The sequence below is a fragment of the Sphaeramia orbicularis genome, chromosome 12 (genome assembly GCF_902148855.1).
Source record: "Sphaeramia orbicularis chromosome 12, fSphaOr1.1, whole genome shotgun sequence".
Lineage (NCBI taxonomy): Eukaryota > Metazoa > Chordata > Actinopteri > Kurtiformes > Apogonidae > Sphaeramia > Sphaeramia orbicularis.
Genome location: NC_043968.1, coordinates 42,680,140 through 42,703,126, shown reverse-complemented (window position 1 = coordinate 42,703,126; position 22,987 = coordinate 42,680,140). Strand labels below are relative to the sequence as shown.

Below are 22,987 nucleotides of genomic sequence, written 5' to 3'. Positions count from 1 at the left end.
TGATCAAAGCATTAACATTTCTAAATAGTCAGACTTGATCATTGAAGTCCAGCTGTTTTAGCTTCATCATCAGGCAGGCTCAACAGTCAACCCATACCTTATTAAGATAAAGTCTCCTCTACACACTCAGCCTACCCAAGCAGCCAATCAGAAGAAACAGATTTCTTCCGGGGGCTCCCAGCTTCAAAGGGGCTATAAGGCTAAGCAGCAGGAAGTTGGTTGTCTCTTTTGTCAAGCAATGCTCTTGCTTTCATGTTGCGTTGCCAGTTTCCTGTTTAGCTGAGCAACTAATTCTCAATAGTCCAGGGTTAACTTGTAGGACTAAAATGTGACTGTGCAGTGAATGCACCATGACTTTGAACCTGACTTGAAATAATGACTGATAAATGAATGAGAATTATGGCTGGCCTTATGATAGTGCTAAATAGGACAGAGCAATCTCAGATCATGATCAATCTTAATTTGTAATATGATTTAATTTTTAGAGGTATTGTATAAATCATGTCATTGAAAAATAAATAACGGTGCTTTGAAAAAGTTTTTAACAGGCGCATTTATCAGTAAAATGACAGTATTTTACACAGACCCTAGCACACAGACACTGCACTAATCAGTTAATTTGTAGCATTAATGTCGCTAGCAAAGGTCGTTCAACTAGTGAGTTTATTTCAGTCTGTTTGTAGCAATACTACTAAAGTAGTATAATTTGTAGCGTTTGTGTAAAGTCTTGGTTTGCTGCTGCTGAAGAAATAGTGAGAAGGAATTACCTTAGGTCTGTGGCCTGCAGGTCAGACGTCTAAACTCTGACATGAAGTGAGTCTACAGTGATGCTTAGAGTTGTGTTAGAGTGTAAAAACGTTTTGGCCTATTGAGAAACTTCGGCAGAATAAATTAGGTCACCACAATCTAGGTAATTAATGGAAACACTGCAGCTGTATGTACAAGAAAGTGCCAACTAGCATTTACTTCATCTAGATATTGACAATATTGTAGTAATGTCAGTCTAAAATGATGCAAAAAGGCTGAGTTTATAGTCCAGCAAGACCAACAAAAGGCCATAACACACAACCTAAACCTCCAGACACCCCTAGTATTGAGCAAATCTTCATTATGCTAGTCTAAAAACTAGAAAGCTCTCTATCACTAATTTAATGGGGGAAAACCAAAACGAGTTGAGATGGCCAATTCAGACGCTGGCTTCTGTCAAAATGTTAATGTGTTGTATTACGCATGTCAACATGTCACTGTGAATGCATGAAACCACTATAGGGAGTTCTGAGTCACTCTGCTGGCCTCCAATGGCATGGAAAATGAATGCCAATGAGGATGTGATCTGTAAGAAATAACCTTCAGACTCAAAGAAAGTTGCTGCTGTTGTTATAAACGGAGATAAGTTAACAGCTATATTGTAACAATGAGCATCACCCTGATGCAGTCTATGGAGACGTAGAATTAATCTGTTGGAGTTGTTTGGTAGCTGTGGGTGTATTCCGTTACATGACATCCAGCTGTTGAGAGTTTGGAATATCAGTACTACATAAAACCCATTTAAAAGAAAACAAGTGGTGCCAGGCACAACAAACCCCACCCCTTGCACGTATTGTAGCTTTCTTTTGGCATTGATTCAGCTGATGTCATCATGTCTATGCATGTTCTGATGTCAGGATATCAATTGCTTCAATATGTGCAACTTGCACTACGTTTAAACAAAATTTATGTTTTTATAGACATTTGAAATTTCACCCATTATAAGTAAATGAAAGAAGAAAAAAAGATTTTAAAAATTCAAAAAAAATCTGAACTTTGACCTCCTTTTCCCAAAATGTAACCACATCTATTCAGGGTCACTGGCAATCTATAAACCCAATTTGGTATGAATTCAACCAATAGTTTTGCTGCTACAGACATGTGAAATATTGGCCATTATAAGAAAATGAAAAAAAAAAAAAAAAAAAAAAAAGATTTAAGAAACTGGTTAAAAAATCTAAACTTTGACCTACTTTTACTACCCCTTGTCTCCCCTTCGGGAGGTGATAAATTAGGTGCGATTCAGTTCCAGCAGATACTTCAAGTAAAATTGACTTGTAACAACATTTCTGGATGTTCTTATCCAGTCAGTTACAATCTAGAAAAAAACACAAGAACCACACAGAAAGTGTTCGACAAAGCAGAGCATGCAATTGCTTATTAATTGAAGTTGCAAACTAATTGTGTCCCAGTTTACTCACCAAACTTACACCAACCTTTACAAAAAATGAGAAATAACAAATATATGCTTGTTGGGAAATAAGGCAATTTGCTTCTCAACCAGATACCAGTCCTTTGTCTGTGCACTAAGAATTGCGCTACTGTAGAGTCAGGAGATTATTTTAGATTAGCTTAGTCTGGCTGAAGTGTCCAAAGTTCACTATGTGTAACACTGAAGCTCACATTATATCCTCTTTGTAATCACTGTTTACACAAACAGAAATTTACCAACAACTCGGTGACAAATACTCCATTGTGAGCATTAAGTTGACTGATCTTGATGTAGAGTCGTGTTAGCACTGTGAGGCTGTCAGGCACCCTGCAGAAACCAGGAAGTGACTATGGATGGCCTCTTTCACTTTTTCATTGAGATGCATTCCTCATGCCCCTCAGTTTACATTCAGACTCCTCATGTAACTCCAGTTCAGTCCTTCCCCCAAATGTAAATATCCCTTTAAATTCACAGGGTGTGATTCTCATCTATTTTTCAGCAGATTGATTTAACTAGTCTCTATGTCCAACTAAGTAATTGATTGATCATTTCCCATTAGCTGGTCACACAAAACAGAGGTGATCTGACAACAATGCTACCACTGCTGCCTCAGCTAAAAAGAAAGCTGAACCCACTACAACGTTTCCTCAGTGGTGATGTCAATAAAACACTGTGATGAATCCTTAGACACACTGGGGGACTGCTATGGGAAATCAATGGTTAATATATCTTATACTTTACTCTCCCCTAGGGGCATAAATATAGTAGGGCTTGGAGAGGAGTGGACTAGGTTGGATTCTAAGGTGTTCAAACCTTATATCTATGACTGCAGAATTGAGTTTTGATGAGATGGGTATGGTGATTTATCCAACAGCTGTCACAGGAGTTTGTCAAAGCAAATTTAACAAGACCTGCAACAACTGCAGCAGTTGTACAATAAAAAGGCAAATGTGTTAATGCAATTCAGTTGAAATCTATTGGAGATTGAGGAGTGGAATGTGTAAGAGTTCAGTTGCCTCTTAACAACAAATTACAGTTTCACAACCCTATGAACACCCATAAGACCACCAGGAGTTCTTTTGCAAAAGGCCTGTTATATAAATTCTTCTCCTATACAGTACAGCACATGAAGATTGTGGCCATTAATGTGAAATTTATAGGTATTTGAGAACATCTCACCCAATAAATATGCTGTATGCCTACAATATTGGACCGTGGCTAACAACATTCCCACATAGAAACATGTTTAAATCAGCCAACGTCCAGGAGCGCTGGATGCTGAGACTTTTATTGGGTTTCTAAAATCCTTGGCTTTCTCACATATTCAGCTCTTATCAGTAAAAGCGTGGCCAACTTTAACACCCTCCATCCATCCCACCAGAGGGATGGAGCCAGAATACCACCTCCAGCATATTACAAGAGAACAGCCAATCACTCAGTCCAAATTGTGCTTCTACTTTGGTGTTGCAGTTAATTACAGCCTCTGACTGTAGACGGGTAATTAGGGTGGCCTCTCCAAGTCGCCTGTACACACAGTGATAAATGTGATGCTTGATTAAAAAACAGACAGAGTGTTACACTCAGACTTAGCCAAATAATACATAAATCACAGCTGTACAAGCTGTGGTGGTATGATTTAAAATGCCAAGCAGATGTTTTTTTTTTTTCTTCCCTTTACTATCAAACAAAATTAACTAATAACAAAACTTGTCTTCTTCATATATTATTCTGAGGTTACTGTTTCGACTTTTACTTTAGTTGGAATCACAACACGTGACCAGGCCTTTCTTTTAACACCAGGTACAATTCCCTTTTCCCTTACCTCTTCAATTCATTTTACCCTCTGTTTCCACAATCAATTCCACTGGCCTACTTCCAAAGAGCTGCTGGTGGTGGCACAATGACCTATAAAAATATGCACCTCTAGCCACCTAAACTCATCATTATGGGAGCCCTCTCCATACTTGAATTATAATGTAGACTTGAACACCAGGGACAAACACACAGCCTGGCATTGATTTTTTCTCTGCAGGGAATAGCTGAAAGTTGATGGGTTGTGAAGAGTTATATCCCTGAAAGGACTGCCAATGTTCGCCATTGTCTTTTCACCTCAGTCCAGCTGTATAATTTGCATGCCTACATGCTTCAATTCACACACACACAGACACGCACACACACAGAAAGAGCACCAGGTGTTGACATACAGCATCAGCGTCCTTTCTAGGGAGTTGCAGGCCTGCTCTACAGAATTCACTTGAACCTTAGAAGTGTCCAACTAGATTTATTGTGCATTTAAATTTCTATTCCCTAATCTGCTCCAGAAATTTCAGACCCTGAGAGCTATAGAACTGAAATGTTCAGCTCTCCTTAGACTTGTTTTTCCATGAATTGGCACATAGGACTCAAGTGAAGAGCACTTTTACTGTTGTCTCAACAAATGTGAATCTATGTTTTATAGAAGACGTCTGTTAGAACTTCTGTTCAAACTCTGGTGTACCTTAGAGAAACCAGATCGCTTATGACCTACTGCAGAGATTATAATAAGGACAATTTTAATTGCTGATGACAAATCACGAAGCCAGTGGAGGATCTGAGTGCTGCATTGCTGCCAATGGAGCAGCTGGAGAAACAAAGCTGCATTCTGTTTCTGCTCAAAAGCCTTCTGTCTCTGATTAGAAAAAAATCACTTTAATGCTTCATCAGAATTGGATTGTAATCCGGTCACAAATTAAAAAATGCAGATTTGAAAATGTAAAGGATTTGTTCTTGTATATTGTGTGTAAAGAATGGTTGAGTTGAAGCAAAACACAAAAGATCCCATAGCATCACGTTGTAGAGCAGCACAGCTTTGACAGTTTTCAGTGGTCAGTTTCACATTCAGCACTGGTAATGGCCAGTATGCTTCACTAACAGACCGTACAGCAGTGTATCCAATCCAGAATAGGCCCTCCTTTCTTCTGCCGTGACCAGTTGTCACATTCCAGCATTAGTGAAAGAGAAACGGCAGCTATAGAGGGGTACCATGGGGGCCAACCCCGACCAAATCTGTCTTCTTTTCAAGGATGCGTGCTAATTATCTAAGATCTTTTCAAATTCTGATCTGTGATCTGTTAAACACGGTTAGTACAACGAAACCATTTGCCTTAAGTCCATTTTTTCATTGGAACCCATGAAGTCCTCCAGAAAGTGTAAACCCCATCCATTTGACCCTTAACATAGTTCATAGCATAAGTCAGGTAAGGTGTGTAGGAGCTATTTTAATTAAATGTCACCTTAAGACTAAGTGCTGATACAAATCCTATCAATGGGTCAAAGGAAATAAAGGCCATAATTATATCCTATGGATTATGAGTGTAACAGAAACCAGATTTATAATAAAATATGTCAGATGCACTTCCCTGCAGGAGGTTTAATATAATCTAAGACTGTCAAACTATCAACAGGAGTTCCAAAATATATGGCTCTGTTTAAAATGCTGCAGGAAACTCCATTATAAAACCATAAAATGCATCATATAACATCATAAAACTACAATGCCCCCCTCTGAAATGGACTGCAGCAACAAGCAGACATGATGTCACACTACAACATCATGACATTTGCATGTAAGACCAGGTTTCAACAGACTCTAGCCTAGTTCTTATTTTTGTTTTTTTATTCAAGATACAGATATAAATCACAGCTGTATGTGATGGAAAGAATGTGTTGTTTCCACTATTGAGAGAAATGACATGAGGTTTAGCTCTGCAACTGCAATGTGAGAACAGTCAATGTGTTGAGCAAAGACACTATGAGGCCATCTCACTGGAAAACAAAGTATGCACCTCCACACATACATAAAAGGGTTCCAGGATGGGTAGATTCCTGCACAAACATCTGTGTGCGACTGGGATGTCACATGGCGTGTTCTTGTGCTGACAATGCTATCAGTGAGTAGATGCTGCAGGAAAAAAATAGAGCGAGGGCCACTGAGTGTAGATTAAATTGTTGGTGTCAGGCGCCTCAGTAATGGATCGACTGGATGTGGTATCACGGTAATGAGCATGCTATGGGAGAAAATATCTGTGTGGATTTTTTTGATGAAATTCCCCCAGTGTGGTGGATGAGCCAGTACCATCACACACAATGATGACTTCTAATCCGCTTGCTCACCGTGTCTGTGGAGGAAAGATATGTATCTACAGGACAGGCCAATGCCTTTGGATGTTCACAAATTCACGTGAAAAAGAATAATTGATTTCCTAGGATACAGAATTTCTTTTAGGCAGAGGGCAAAAAATCAAAGTATTGACAAATTCCTAGTTCCCTGCTGTGTGTTTCTTATTAAAATCCAAGTATAAATACACCAAAGAGCTCACACAAACTGGCCATGCTCATATCAAAAGCCCACATACATAATTCATTGGTCTCCAGCACACTACAGATTAGAAAACAGATAATAATAATAATAATAATAAAAACCAAAAGAGTAAACTGCAAAGGAGATAACTCCGCAGTGTGGGTGGATGCCCCTGAAATACATCAAAAGTAAATTACAGGTTTGTCACAACCTATCATAAAAACACTGCGTACAGCCTTTCCCATAGCCATTGATCCATGAATATCAAAATGATGGTGCAAAACAAATTACATTCTGCAGAAAGATAAATTCAGAGTCTGGTTTATCTTGAGCTGACTGTGGCAGGAAAACAACCATTATCAAATGCATATTTCTCCCATTTATCAAGGCCTTCCACAGACCTGCCATGTTTACGTGAACAGCACTTTACCTTATCTCAAGAAAGCTCAGAGTACCTGCAAAACCAGTCACTGATACCAATGTGAGACTAGGTCTGTAGCAACTAGTTCAATTCACCTCCATTAGAAGGGTGAGTGGACTATTGAACGATACTTACAAAGGCAGTGGATCAAAATGGGGAAATTGGCTTAAATGTTTCCTGACCCTGCCTCGATAATTGGGAAGGATAGTTAGCTTGAAGGAGGACGTGCTTTATGGTTTTAAACAACAATAAAGGCCTTCCATGTGTGCCAAGCCTGAATGAATCAGATTGTTGATTGGACAGGAAATCATGTACCACAAAAATCAAAAACTATATAGTGAAGCAGAAAATTACAATCTGCAATCCATCTTAGTGCAGCTTGGTAGCAACCTAGCCAGATTCCTTATTTTTTCTTTAACCACAATGACAATTCCTTCTATTTCGGTCTATCTAAACCATTCACTTTCCTCTCCTTCATTACACAACTTGTGTCATCACTCCTCCAAATAGCCTTCCATTGTGCCACTACACAGCTAAACTGAGACTTCCACATTTTCTCTCAAGTATTCTCTGCTGTTCTCCTCTTTTAGACGCTTATCAGGAGGAAACAGGAAAAGGAGAAAGGCTATCTCCATCCCTAGAGTAAATTGTCGGGATGGGGATGAAATATGAACATACTAAATGGCCTCCAAACATTTAGAAGTTCAGCACGAGAGCAGAATTCAGACTGATGACAAAGAATTTATTAGACTGATATCTGTAACTTTTTGATTTATATACAAATGGAGTATGATAAGTCCCTGCAGGCCCTATTTTCAGTAAATTCCATTAAAACATCTCTGATATGAAGCTACTACAACTGCAGCCAAATAAACTGTTGCCAATTTAAGCAAAAAAAAAAAAAAAAAAAATTCAAGCACATTCACATCTATGAATGAACCCAAGAGTAAAGGTAGTGTGACTGTCATTAGATCCCTCCAGAACCTTAAATCTGTGAAGCCATCACATCAACTCTTTCAGTCTACCCTTCTCAGGTTTTTACGATGTGAGAAGCTCAAACTGATTTCCCCCCACACAGGGCGCTCCACAGTTCGCCCTGTTCTGACCCATGGAGCCTAATGGATATTAGTATATTTTACAAGAGTTAGCTCGAGTAGCCATGCATGAAAAAAGGAAAGAGTATGCACAGTGTTCAGCTGTGGTTCAGTGCCAAGGCTGCTGAGCTAATGAATCTCTATTGGTTTTGTCAAGCGCTTGGCACTTGGAATTATAATTAAGGCACAGCACAGCCTCTGTATACCATGCTTAGATGAATGGAAGTTTACTGCAACTCACATGGCTCAGTGATTTTTATCCTTGTCTTATTACAGCTATTTTTAAAGGAAAAAATGGCAAAAGAAAATCATTTATTTTCCATGCATTTCTCATGACACCTTGTAAGAAACATTGTATCATATTATGTTAACAGAGCCTGGTTAAAAATGTGGAGCATTTCCCATCAATGTGTGGATGTGTGGAAAATACTAAATATTTTCATTATAATGTAATCTACTTATTATTTTGGCAATTTTAGAATTTCCATTAGCCACAGATAGCATATTTTAGTTTAGGTGTTTTTCATTTAACTGTAAATCTCAATCCCAATACCACAGTATAACATTTTATATTAAATACAACAAAAAACAATGCATACTCACATCTTACTTGGAAAAAAAGAAGAAAAAGACTGTAGAAGCTTTAGTTTATAAAGTAATTGTGTATAGAGCATTCAGGTTCTCATCAAGGACAGGGGTGGAATGCATAAAAAGGCAAAAAGGTCCTATTGTTAAAAAATAATCATCATTGTTCTTAAAGGAAGTAATGCAAAAATACAACAGCCAAAATCAAGCATGAGGCACTTTTATACTAACCTGATAATTTAGCAATGCTGTGTCTTTTCTTAAATTGCATGTGTCAGTTTTCTATAAATCTAAAAAAAAAAAAAAAAAAAGCATTTTCTTGCATCTGAGATCCTCAACTGCAAACTGAAGAAGTAAACAAAGCAGCATCTGCAAGGTGCTGTAATATGTTGTTTTCTGTACCCCAGCCCTTCTGATTTACAATCTAGCACAACCTTCTACCACCTGCACACACTCAGTTCACAGATCATATGAACTAGAGGCATGAGAGCAGAGCTTGTTCCATCAACTCACCCATTTAAGCCATTAACTGCTGACAGCTTCACCATCACCAGAGAAAAGCTGTCAGTGCACACAGAATACCTACACACCTCTACACAGAAAAAAATAAACCACTTTGATTCTGAGGAAGTGGATGATGACATTGAGACTCACTTTACACTGTTAGTCAAAGTCAAAAATGATGCAGGCTGTAGTGAAATTGTGAAACCTGAGCACTTTGTAAAGTGAGACAAAAAAAAAAAAACACATACACGTTTAATTTCTGTTCTGACAGCTGTTCTGGGCTACAGACAGGAAAATTCACAGTCACTGAAAGCTGATATTCAATGGCTATTGATTACAAAAGGTACAGAGGGTAACTGCTTATGATCGTGGGATCCCCAGATTGGTTTTGGTTTTATATTACGCCACAACTGCTGTAAGTTGTTTCAGAAGTCCACCTTGTAGTTTAAAGAAGGAAAGTGGATGCAGCTTCTAAGTGTAATCTAATGCCGCAAAAGAGTGCTTTGCTTACAAAGTGAGTTTACTGCACTGTGGTAGAAATTCAACCCCAGGCTGCAGAGGCTGTGAAGGGTCTCGGTTGGTGAAGAGCATGATGAACATGCATGTGGTTGACCTGATAGGAATCTTGTGAGATTATGATTTCACCACTTTATCTGTGGTTCAGAAAATTTCATCCTTCCAAAATCTACCATGGGTGTTTCATGGCAAATCTACATCTTTGGCATGTGAACCCTCAAGGGTGCTGGCGACCTTATAAGACCAGTTATCCATGGATACCAGTGTTTTGAGATCCACATATGGTACGTATGCAGGAAGGGTTGTGGGACTGAGGTTTGGCGGTCATGTCTTGGCAGACGGGTGGGTCGGCTGCGGCCTAAGAAGCAAAAAAGGCCAGCCAAAGGTTAGCAGCGACATAAAACGGGATCATGCATCGTTGGGACTTAACGGGACATGGAGGGACAACCTAAAAATAAACAAGTCTATCTATTCCCAATGTCTGTGGACTGATTCTGGAGGACAGGGTAGGATGAAGCATTACCTATCAGGCCATCTACGTAAAATATGAAGTGCAAAGAGACAAGTGAGGAATTCCCAAAAGCTGTTGAGTCGATTGTGTATAAAATGTAAAGTGAAGACGTTACACTATCATCCGTTTTGGATGTGCAGATGACTGGGACATAATAGATAGTAGAAAATGTAAAACGAAAGACAAGTTTAAAGATGCCTGTTAAACTTCAATTTCTGACCATTTCCTAATATTTTTTCTTCACAACTGGGTGAAAACTTTGTAAAAACGATGCAGACACAAGTAACTGCATCCGCCTCACCCTTTGTATCACTGTAGATGCCAAACAGCAGGAAGACAGAGAAGGAGAAAACCTCAAACATTCAGCTTGTTGAAAAGTTCTTGTTGGCAGACCTTCCAACTTCACATAAAAGTGTTGTTTACCAATGAAAACACATTTATAACTTTTTTTTCCCATTTTAAGACAGCATTTTTTCATGCCAATATACTGTGAATATTAAGAACAATTAATGCCACATTTTCCTGCTGCTTTAAGAATTCATAAACTGAAGCACATCCCAGCAAAGGGAGATAGATTTCAGTATTATATCCTCTGTCTCCAGCACTACTGCCATTTCTTTTCATTAACAGTGAACCGGACACATTAAAAAACCATAGTGAAATTCTAATTCACCCCATTCAGCACACTGGGTTCTTCAAGCCCTCATCTGTGGCTTTAAGGCAGTTTGAAAGCCACAACATCTGCAACTTTGACCACAAAGTGCTTATGTGAATTAAATCTGCTAGTAATCAAGATGAGACTCTGCTCTCACTTTCCTATGATTTTGAGTGATTGGCAAGGCAGTCCATCCTAAATCCCGCAAAAACAAGACATCAATGGCAAAACTCTTTTTATGGCCAATGAGTCAAAACATATGTTAATGTTTAAATACACTGAGATAATACAGAATATGGTGTCATAACACCAGAAAAGCCTTCTTTCACCACTAAACCACACTTTTCATGAGGTTAGCCTGTTTCTTCTTGAAAACACATAATCCTTTATGTACGCAAATCTGGTTAAAAGCCTCTTGCCTCAAAACCATCTTGGATTACTGTTCGTAAACACTTTTTTCATCAGTTTTCTTCACCGCATTGTTCAATTTAATTTTTTACTTGTCTTCAGGCGATGTTTTTGACTCGATTCTAAAATGCTTACAATGACAAATTCCTCCTGACACACACTGTTTTGCGTCAAACATATTACTTTCTGTGCATACAACTCCAAATGACACTCAGAAGGAGGGAACAAGACACTTTACCCACTCATTTCATTAGCCCACTTTTTCTCCCAATATTTATCTGCTCCAAGCCTTATATAATGTATCTTAAACAGCGTAAATGCAATTAGGGCACATATTTTAGGTAATTATTCCACAAGAGGCACAGAATTTCCAGGCAACATTCACTACAGCAGGACAGAAGCTGAACACACATAGGTTCCAACCTATGAAAGATAATAATTATAGACTATTAACAAAAGCAGAGGTGATTCAGAGAGCATGTGGGTCCTTTTGTTCGAACACAATAAAATACATGGATCAGTTGTAGCAGCTGATTATTGTTAGGCTGACATAATCCTATTGTATGAACTTCAACACTTTGACTTTGGAATAAGAAAAAAGGGTTTGAAAGCGTGAACAAAGTCTTTGGCCGATACCACCGTGTCATACTCACCGATGGCAAGTTATGATTAAGTGATTATGTGTTTATGTGAGTTCAGTAATGTTACATGGATTACAACTTGGAATTCAGTCATAACAGTTAGTTATTATAATATTACTTAATGACTGAGGCTATTAGTCACAGGTATTTTAGGGTTTTATTTATTTTCTCTTAGCAGAAGCTGGATAGTGGGTTGATAACAGGTTTGCCAACACACCAATTATCTCTCCTCTTCAGCAACTATCTTGAGAAAAAAAAAGGTGACAAATGTAGTTGCTTTTTGGATATATTTCAGCTTCTCTTCCTTAAAGAGAGTCACAAATGTTCCTCAGTAAATGTGTCTCTGGCAGTGTTGCCAACTACCTCCAGTGAATAAAACAAATAACTACTTAGCAAACATCTTAAGTGTTAAGTTTAGTGTCTTTATGTATTCTTTTGTACTCCTTACCTTCATTTTTCTCTTATATTCATGGTATGTATATTTACGTGATTTTATGCTGTTGTCTGTGTTAACTGCCTGCTTATGTACGGATCAGATTACAGTGTTGCAACATAACTCCATTATGTGTTTACTATTACAGCACAACACAGCATGACGACCCGAGATTAATTTCCCTGTTGTGACAATAAAGTATATTTTAAATTTCATCTTAACCTTCTAAAATTCATAACACATCATGATACAATCAATAAAGGCAGAAGCAAATAAACTAGTCGAGACACTATGATGAAAACTGTCCTTCTATATTAAACTGATTAATTTACCACCCTCTTCTTACAGTGTAAATTTCCACATACTGCCTGATGTTTTTCCCACTGAAAAACTCTAAGGGTTAAATAACACAAGCATAATTAATCCACACATAGACACGCTTACACTAAAAACGCTTAAGTCTGAATGACGATGAAAGAGCATTTCTTATAGACAGTCCCATACTGATGCATTTATTGGTCAACCTCAGAAACCAAGCTAGAGAACTAACAGATGTTGCAACTGACAGACTCTGTGATCTACTTTTCAATTTGGCGCTTCATTTTTTAGTCACTACTTTGTGTCACCTCTGTGTCATTTATGCGGCATGTTTAATTGGAAGGTATTTTATACAGAGAACTTTACATTGCTCACAAAGGGGACGTGCCAGTCAGTAAAATCCAAACCTCACCAAACCCAGCCCTTCAGCCAGAGATTAAAGTGTTTTGGTCTTTCGAAACAAAGAGGGAAGATGTTTTCACTGAATCCCCAGTGGGACCATTATTCATTTCTGAGCTGTGCTGAGGGACTGTGACGTGATTGGGGTCACAGATGTTAAGATACGCGACTCAGAATGCTGAAAGCCACTTAGGATGCATTCTATTTCACGATGCCGCTTTGTTTAACTCGTGTCCTGCTTCACTTGTCTTCTAGTCTCCCTAGATAAAGACATCCATAAAGACATCTCGTCAGAAGGTATCGTTAAAAACCAATATATCTGAAATGTCACTATCATAGTGAGCCTCATTTGTTAACATGTCAAAAGCCCTGATGATGAGCATTCAAAAAAGAGTTCAAAGGTTACGGTAAATATATTTCCCAATCTACGAACACATTCCTGCAGCTATTAATCTGAGAGCTTGTTCAAGTATAAGCAGCGGCAATGTGAAGAGCTTGTTTAAAATGATTACAAAGGTTTCAGATCACGTTTTCCTTCTGGTTTGGCTACAACGCTTGACAGTAAACCATCAGATTGAGCCGTGATTTTTTTTTCCCCCTGAACAGAAATGGTCTGGCTGAAGTCCTCTCCCAGCTCCCGTAAAACTTAGTCATTTCACACGCAGACTTTTCATTGGGATTAGCATTGGCCAAGAGCGTGTTTGGCCGAGCCCTGAGCGGTGCCCAGGAAAAACACTTGACATGATTAAAAAAGCAGAGTTTGGCCAGACCATCCCTACAAGTCAGAGTGCCTAGACATAGAAAAATTATCTGCTTCACCATCTTGTCTACCACTAAGAGTACAGCATGTGACAGTCAACAAGAATTAAATTAGAGGGTGAAAGGTCAGATAAGACTGTCTCAACATAACCGTACATCTTTGATAGGCAAATCTATAAAGATCATTTGTTACAATCAAAACAAAGCCACACCAGAAAGATTAGAGCGGCTGCTATCCACCATCTCATGCCTTAACCTTCTGGTCATAACTCTTTTCTGACTCCCAAGGGAAGAATCACAGAGCACACAACTCTTGACCCCAAGAGAGGACACTATTTGATGAACAACCAGGAAGGTCAGACCTCTGATTGGTATTCAGCCTCCTCCATCTAAGAGCGTTGAACCACAACGCCAGTGTCTGTCCCCCAGAGTGTAAATTATCACTGTGACTTTGATAGATACACAGCATCAGTGGATACTGAACTTTCACTGGGAGGATGGAGTGTATGCGTAGGTTGAAGCGGCCAGGGCAGAGCCACCCGGTAATCTGTCACCAGTTGGGTTTTTTGACAGCCTCACACTGTCACGGTCACATGTACAGACGAGGCTGATAGATGAATAACCGCTGGGTGCTTTACAGGGATTCTTGGAGAGGTGCGATGTAACTGGAGACAGCATTCGGAGCTCATTTCTACCGCCACTTTGTTTCTCTCCTTTCTTTCCCCAATATATCTAGTCTTCCTTCACCTCTACACACACTCTGTCTCAGACACAGCACGCAGGGGTCACTTCTTGTGATGAAAAGTAAAGTGGGGGATTTGACCTTTAAAGGGTGTCTGGAGATACTTGCCAGACAGGAACCAGTAACTTAACAGTGGACGAAAGGGAGGCGACCTGTTCTCTGCCATTCTTTAAATCCACAGAGAAATGTACCACATACTTAACATACTTTTACCCATATGATTTAATATATGATAATGAAAGAGTCATTATTAACAGTTCAGACTGTTTACAACCATTTCTGAACAATATTTCAGAGGCAATGAAGAACTATAAAAGCAGGGTATGTGGTTGTGCAATTTTCAGCACATTTTTTAGTGTAAAATAAATGAGTAAAATGAGACATTTTGTTTCTAGACAATCATGTAATGCACAGGTGTCAAACATGCGGACTGGGGGCCAAATCCGGCCCGCTAAAGGGTTCAATCTGGCCCCTGGGATGAATTTGTGAAATGCAAAAATTACACTAAAGATATTAACAATCACGGATGTTAAAGTAATTTTAAGTCATTTCAATCTAAAGTGGATCAGACCAGTAAAATACTCTCATAATAATAAATAAATAAATAATGAAAACTGTAATTTTTTTTGTCTTTTTTTTGTGTAAAAAAGTTAAATTACACAAAAATGTTTATATTTACAGACTAGCCTTTTACAAAAAATATGAATAACCTGAACAAATACAAACAACCTGAAATGTCTTAATAATATTCTCCCTGTTATTTAATGTTTTGTGTATTTGTAGATCCTCTGTGATCTTTAAGTTGTGATTCTTTTGTATAAATGATAAACTAAGGCGTAATATTCTTAACATTGCACTTATTTTACTTAAGAATTTTCAGGTTGTTCCTATTTGTTCATGTTATGTTTAAGTACAATTTGTAGATTTAAACATTTTCACTACAGAATTTTACTTTTTTCACTCAAAAGTTCTTAACCTATGATTTATATTATTTTATTAGTCCGGCCCACTTTCTATCATATTAAGCTGAATGTGGCCCCTGAAGTAAAATGAGTTTGACACCCCTGATGTAATGTATTTTCTGAGCAGACATTTTTTTCTAACGATGACAACAACATAAGTCATCCTTTGTCCATCTTCTCCTTTACAGTCTACACACATGGTTAGATGTTTTCTCTAAATAACCCTTCATAATATGATATTGTTGATATGTTTACTCAGCTGTTTACAAAATTAAACTCCTGGTTTAAATTAGATCTATTCCCCTGAGTACACTGTTACAACAGGCATCGACACAAAGAGCATCTGAGGCGCTTCATGTGCGCAGCAGGCGATGGGACCCAGGCTGCTCTCACATGTTGAACTTCAGCCCTTCTGCTCTGTCTGTTATGATAGGAGGCATGTGTTGTTCCTATGGCCAGTTAGTGTGCATATGTTTACAAATGAGGATCACAAATTACTTTCCCCTTAGATAATAACGTCAATGTTATTAAGCAAATGAAACTCCATAATTGTCATTTAAGAGCAGTTTAAGTTGCAGGAATAGGATGTTTAAGTCAGATCTTGCTGTGATTTTGCATCCAGGGTTCAGTTGACTCCCATCTTTTCTCCCTGTCTTTGTTCCTTTGACTGCAGCCTACAAATAAGCAGTGATTTATGACAGACTACGGACAAAAGCACATGCAAACAAGCGGGCAGGCGCAACGACCCATCCCACACTGCTTCCGTGCGGATGACAAGTGGAGGAGCGGATGGTGATGTTGGCTGTGCTGTTGAAAGACGAAAACCTACCTGTCATCGTAGCAGAAATCTGCGTCCAGCGTGTTCAGATAGAGACCCACAGCCACGGCGGTGCATACCAGCTCCGTGATCATCTCTCAAAAGCAAAGTGGGAGAGGAACTGGGAATAGAAATGATTGGAATCAGGTTTCCTCTGTCAAGTCTCTGTGTTATTGTGCTCTCAATTCAGCCGCTCGGCAGCACGGCTCTCCAGACAACGCAGGGCATTTCCCATGGTAAACAAAGTGTGTCAAACTTTGCCATATTCCCTCTAACCCATTGCGTTCAGAGGTGGGTCTGGGGTGTTTGGATGTGAAGCTACCACCGGCTCTGGTTTGGAGCTGTGCGCATTTCTGTGCTGCCGCGTCTTCGGTGTGCGCATCTCTGTGCTCAGGCACTGGTGAGAGCGGAGCAAGGAGACGCATGTGGTTTTCTGTGAGACGGAGCATGCGCAGTGAGACCCACAATGAAAGGGGAAGAAGTGGTTGGTGATAGAAGTAATAGTATTTTTTATGCATTGCTGAAAGACTTGAATAGGTCAGTTTATTTGACCTAATTCTGTAATCCAACATTTATATTTTAACCTTTCGTGGTGATTTCAGGAAACAGTTATTCAGCTCAAAGAAAACAACGGGAGCACGTGCGGTAATTAATATGGTGACCTATATTTGATTTATCAAGTTAGGTCATGGTAAAAGTGGACAAACTGCAAAAAATAAAACTAAATGAACGGGATGAAGACAAAAGCATTATCTAAACAATATTAATTCAAAACTCTATTGAAATTTACGGTGGCCCAGAGGTGCAACAGGCCAAAAAGTTATCCACTAGATGAAAAAAATTATCTACTACCAGAAAAAAAAGAGAACAGCCTAAAAAAATTATCCACTAGATGAAAAAAATTATCTACTACAAGAAAAAAAAGAGAACAGCCTAAAAAAATTATCCACGAGATGAAAAAAATTATCTACTACAAGAAAAAAAAAGAGAACAGCCTAAAAAAATTATCCACGAGATGAAAAAATTATCTACTACAAGAAAAAAAAAAAGAGAAAAACAGCCCAAAAAAGTTATCCACTATAAGGAAAAAAAAAGAGAACAGCCTAAAAAAATTATCCACTAGACAAAAAAATTATCTACTGCAAGAAAAAAAGAGAACAGCCTAAAAAAATTATCCACTATAAGAAAAAAAGAGAACAGCCCAAAAAAAATTATCCACTAGATGAAAAAAAAAATCCCCTATAAGAAAGAAAAGAGACCAGCCAAAAAAATTATCCACTAAAAGAAAAAAAAAAAGAGAACAGGCAAAAAAAAATTATCTACTAGCCCAAAAAATTATTCACTATAAGAAAAAAAAAAGAACAGGTGAAAAAAATTATCTACTATGAGAAAAAAAAAAGAGAGCAGCCCAAAAAAATATCCACTATAAGAAAAAAAAAACATCATCCACCTTTTCAATTACGGGGGCGCTGTTTACCCGAAAGGTGCCTTGCTTTAAAATTAAGGCCACCACAAAAAATAAAAGGATAGGCTGAAAAATTTTAAGGCTTTCGGCTAATGTGGCTAATGCTAAGGAAGTACCCCACCGGAAGTGGAGGTCGTGCGCTAAAAAATAAAGTTATTTTAAAATATAGATATTTCCATTAATATAGTTTGCAAAGCAGTTAAATGATTAAATACGGTTCCAGTGTCTGCTCAAGGTTAGGCATGGGCGTTAAATGGTTAAGGTTAGGGTTAGGGTATGGTTGGGGTTAGTTTTCAGTGGTAAATGGCCCTTGTGTGCACTGTGTGAAGGTTCGTTGCTAAGCTAATGCTAACGCGAAAAGTTGACGGCAACTTTGTGAACTACCAGTGCGAGTAAACAATTGTGTGATTACGGTGTTGAATTGTTCAACTGCGTGACATTCAATATCATTTTTGATGAATATTCGCTACAAGAAGTTCTAAAATTTTTTTATTTTGAGAGGAGGAGAAGAGGAGCTTCCTGTGGAGCTCCACTATCATGGCATCGCCCATTTGTTGAGAGACAGCGAGTGCATATTGCGGCACCGACACCTGGTGCCGTGGCACCTCGGCTGGTGCCGCGAGGTACCGTGGCACCTCGGCTGGTGCGGCACCACGGTTGATGCCGCGAGGTGCCGTGGCACCTCGGCTGGTGCCGCGACGTACCGCGGTACCACGGCTCGGTGCCAGGTACCCCAGCACGGCACCGCGTACCATGGCTCAGTACCACAGCTCAGCTCGTTGCCAGGTGCCGAGGCACTGCGGTACCACAGCACACATCTTTATCTCCACAAAATGTCCTTCTTGATCTAGTGTTAGTGAAGACACTCCGTTTGAGTTGAGGAGGAGAGGTCTACCTGCAAACAAATGGGCGATGCCATGATAGTGGAGCTCCACAGGAAGCTCCTCTTCTCCTCCTCTCAAAATAAAATAACACAAAGTTGCCGTCAACTTTTCGCGTTAGCATTAGCTTAGCAACGAACCTTCACACAGTGCACACAAGGGCCATTTACCACTGAAAACTAACCCCAACCATACCCTAACCCTAACCTTAACCATTTAACCTTGAGCAGACACTGGAACCGTATTTAATCATTTAACTGCTTTGCAAACTATATTAATGGAAATATCTATATTTTAAAATAACTTTATTTTTTAGCGCATGACCTCCACTTCCGGTGGGGTACTTCCTTGGCATTAGCCACATTAGCCGAAAGCCTTAAAATTTTTCAGCCTATCCTTTTATTTTTTGTGGTGGTCTTAATTTTAAAGCAAGACACCTTTCGGGTAAACAGCGCCCCCGTAATTGAAAAGGTGGACGATGTTTTTTTTTTTTTTTCTTATAGTGGATATTTTTTTGGGCTGCTCTCTTTTTTTTTCTCATAGTAGATAAATTTTTTCATCTGTTCTTTTTTTTTTTCTTATAGTGAATAATTTTTTGGGCTAGTAGATAATTTTTTTTTGCCTGTTCTCTTTTTTTTTCTTTTAGTGGATAATTTTTTTGGCTGGTCTCTTTTTTTTCTTATAGGGGATTTTTTTTTTTCATCTAGTGGATAATTTTTTTTGGGCTGTTCTCTTTTTTTTTCTTACAGTGGATAATTTTTTTTGGGCTGTTCTCTTTTTTTTCTTGTAGTAGATAATTTTTTTCATCTAGTGAAATAATTTTTTTAGGCTGTTCTCTTTTTTTTTTCTTGTAGTAGATAATTTTTTTTGTCTAGTGGATAATTTTTGGCCTGTTGCACCTCTGGGCCACCGTAGAAATTAGACACCGTGTTGGATTTATTTTTGTTTCCTCTATGTTTACATTTCCAAGCAATTTCGCACAAAGATGTAAAAATTATGTTTATCTTACTGAAAATTGACCTCTACAGGGAAAAAGATGAAGACTTAATGCAGGCTGGTTGAGTCTAATACACAGAATAATAGAATATATGAGACATTTCTTTCACTGAAAAGTAATATTTGCACAGTGTCTCTGAGCATGCACAGTGAGCCCCACAATGAAAGGGGAAGAGGTGGTTGGTGATAGAAGTAATAGTATTTTTATGCATTGCTGAAAGACTTGAATAGGTCAGTTTATTTGGCCTAATTCTGTAATCCAACATTTATATTTTAACCTTTCATGGTGATTTCAGGAAACAGCGATTCAGCTCAAAGAAAACAATGAGAGCACGTGCTGTAATTAATGTAGATGGTGACCTATATTTGATTTATCAAGTTAGGTCATGGTAAAAGTGGACAAACTGCAAAAAATGAAACTAAATGAACGGGATGAAGACAAAAGCATTATCTAAACAATATTAATTCAAAAATCTATTGAAATTAGACACCGTGTTGGATTTATTTTGTTTCCTCTATGTTTACATTTCCAAGCAATTTCGCACAAAGATGTAAAAAATTATGTTTATCTTACTGAAAATTGACCTCTACAGGGAAAAAGATGAAGACTTAATGCAGGCTGGTTGAGTCTAATACACAGAATAATTGAATATATGAGACATTTCTTTCACTGAAAAGTAATATTTGCACAGTGTCTCTGAGCATGCACAGTGAGCCCCACAATGAAAGGGGAAGAGGTGGTTGGTGATAGAAGTAATAGTATTTTTATGCATTGCTGAAAGACTTGAATAGGTCAGTTTATTGGCCTAATTCTGTAATCCAACAATTATATTTTAACCTTTCATGGTGATTTCAGGAAACAGTGATTCAGCTCAAAGAAAACAATGAGAGCACGTGCTGTAATTAATGTAGATGGTGACCTATATTTGATTTATCAAGTTAGGTCATGGTAAAAGTGGACAAACTGCAAAAAAATAAAACTAAATGAATGGGATGAAGACAAAAGCATTATCTAAACCAGGGCTTTCAAACTCATTTTAGTTCAGGGGCCACATACGGCCTAATATGATATATAATGAGCCAGACCAGTAAAATAATAGGATAAGAACTTATACATACTATCAACTCCAAAGTTTTCTCTATGTTTTTGAGTGAAAAAAGTTAGAGTTCATATGAAAATGTTCACATCTACGGACTGTACTTGAACATATCATAAACAAATGTGAACAACCTGAAATTCTTGAGAAAACTAAGTGCAATTTTAACAATATTGCACCATAGTTTATCATTTATACATATGCATCACAACATACAGATCACAGTGGATCTACAAATACACAAAACAGTTAGTAACAGGCAGAATATTGGTACAATTCCACATACTTATCTTAAGACATTTCAGGCTGTTCTTATTTGTTCAGGTTATTCACATGTTTTGTAAAAGGCTAATCTGTAAATGTAAACATTTTTGTTTAATTTTACTTTGTTTACACTGAAAAAAAGAGAAAAAATAGCTTTTTGATTATTTATAGGTTATTATGATAGTATTTTACTGGTCTGACCCACTTCAGATGGAATTGACCTAAAATAATTTTAACATCCTTGACTGTTAATATCTTCAGTGTAATTTTTGCATTTCACAAATTCATCTCAAGGGCCGGATTGGACCCTTTGGCAGGCCAGATTTGGCCCCCGGGCCGCATGTTTGACACCTGTGATCTGAACAATATTGATACAAAAATCCATTAAAATTAGACACTGTGTTGGATTTATTTTGTTTCCTCTATGTTTGTATTTCCAAGCAATTTCACATAGATGTAAAAATCATGTTGATCTAACTGAAAATTGACCTCTACAGGGAAAAAGATGAAGACTTAATGCAGGCTGGTTGAGTCTAATGCACAGAATAATTGAATATATGAGAGATTTCTTTCACTGAAAAGTAATATTTGTACAGTGTCTTGGCACACATAGTAATCTCTTAAAGATGGAGGAGATTATTGCCTTTAAAGTCAAACATTTACTGTAGTTGCCACATAGACTCATACATCCACTGACTTTCAGGCTTTTATGTTCAACTTTGAACTACTCCCTCATGCAAAACCACACATTACTCAGATAACCTATATGAAGACCACATCCAGTAACATGAGAAAGAAAACAACTGGCAAATGCAGTTGGCAGCTTATGTTTAATGTTCAGTTTATATTTAAAGCTGCGGTGTCCTGCAGAACAGCTGAGATGGGACTACTGCTGTGGCTGCTGCAGGTATCACATTATCTCATTCTACTCCCAAATTAAAAATATTGATTAATTTGCTATACACTCACCCCTGCTGTCTCTACAGAGAGAGGGGGCTGAACTCACATAGTAAGAGTGATTAATGAACTTGTGCACTTCACCCTATGGTGAAAGTGCACATGGATGTCTGGTTGTCATACACCAGCATTAGTTTGGAAACGTACAGGCTGGTCCCGCTGACTACCAGCTGGACCAAAGCCTGTCCCACAGCCGGAGCTCCGAGTGGATAAATCCAGAGAAGAGCAGCAGAGAAAGAAAAACAGATGGTTGGATGAGGATGTATAGAGTTTGTGAGCATTGGCTAACAATGGGTGGGACAGTGATAGAGCGTTACAGGTCAAGGTTAGAAAGTCATTTGTAACAGTGACATTCAGTGGCTCTAATTCATAACAAGACTTGACCTCTACCTCATGGAACCTGTTGGACTGTTTAGGGACTCAGACTGTCTATGTTTTTGTTCCTGACACATTTTGGTACACTTCCTCTTCCATTGCATTTGTCAGTGTCTAAGGGTGACGGATGACTGTCTGTGTTTGGCCTGGAAAAGACACAATCTCTTTCACAGTTCATCTGCACAGCAGCAAAACCTTTTGTTGGATTTGTTGCGCTGTGATGGCATTTATATAGTAAAACTGTCACAACACAAGCATATATGCACTTACACAGGTGAAAGCATTTAATACACAGTCTACAAGATGAACACTGCACCCTCACTCTGCCCCATGGGGACAAGGGGTGCTCTGTCTTGTAGCTGGCATAAGTGATTAAGGGATTAGCTAAAGGAAAGAAGAAAAAAACATTCCTGTTGCGTATAAACAGGCCTAAGGCAAGAAAATAAAACATTACAAGAGAAGTGTTTACTCATTCTGACTGATTACATGCTATGTCCCCACCTTTAGGGACTGGAATGAATATATTGCTTGCTGTTGAGGTGTAAACAGGCAACCGTGGTGAATAAAAGCCTCCTGTGTTTGTCTGAGATACAGGTCAAAAGGCTATTT

The 22,987-nt window shown here is 38.4% G+C and overlaps 1 protein-coding gene across 1 annotated transcript in view; it reads right to left on the bottom strand.

Moving 5' to 3' along the window:
• The window catches only part of tmtc2a (transmembrane O-mannosyltransferase targeting cadherins 2a), a 50,790-nt gene extending 34,063 nt beyond the window's left edge, over window positions 1-16,727 (bottom strand). Inside the window, exon 1 of the mRNA XM_030150325.1 lies at window positions 16,356-16,727. Within this exon, the coding sequence (XP_030006185.1) occupies window positions 16,356-16,438 (83 nt within the window). The 5' untranslated portion in view covers window positions 16,439-16,727. The remainder of the gene's footprint in view (window positions 1-16,355) is intronic.
• Between the last annotated feature and the right edge of the window lie 6,260 nt (window positions 16,728-22,987).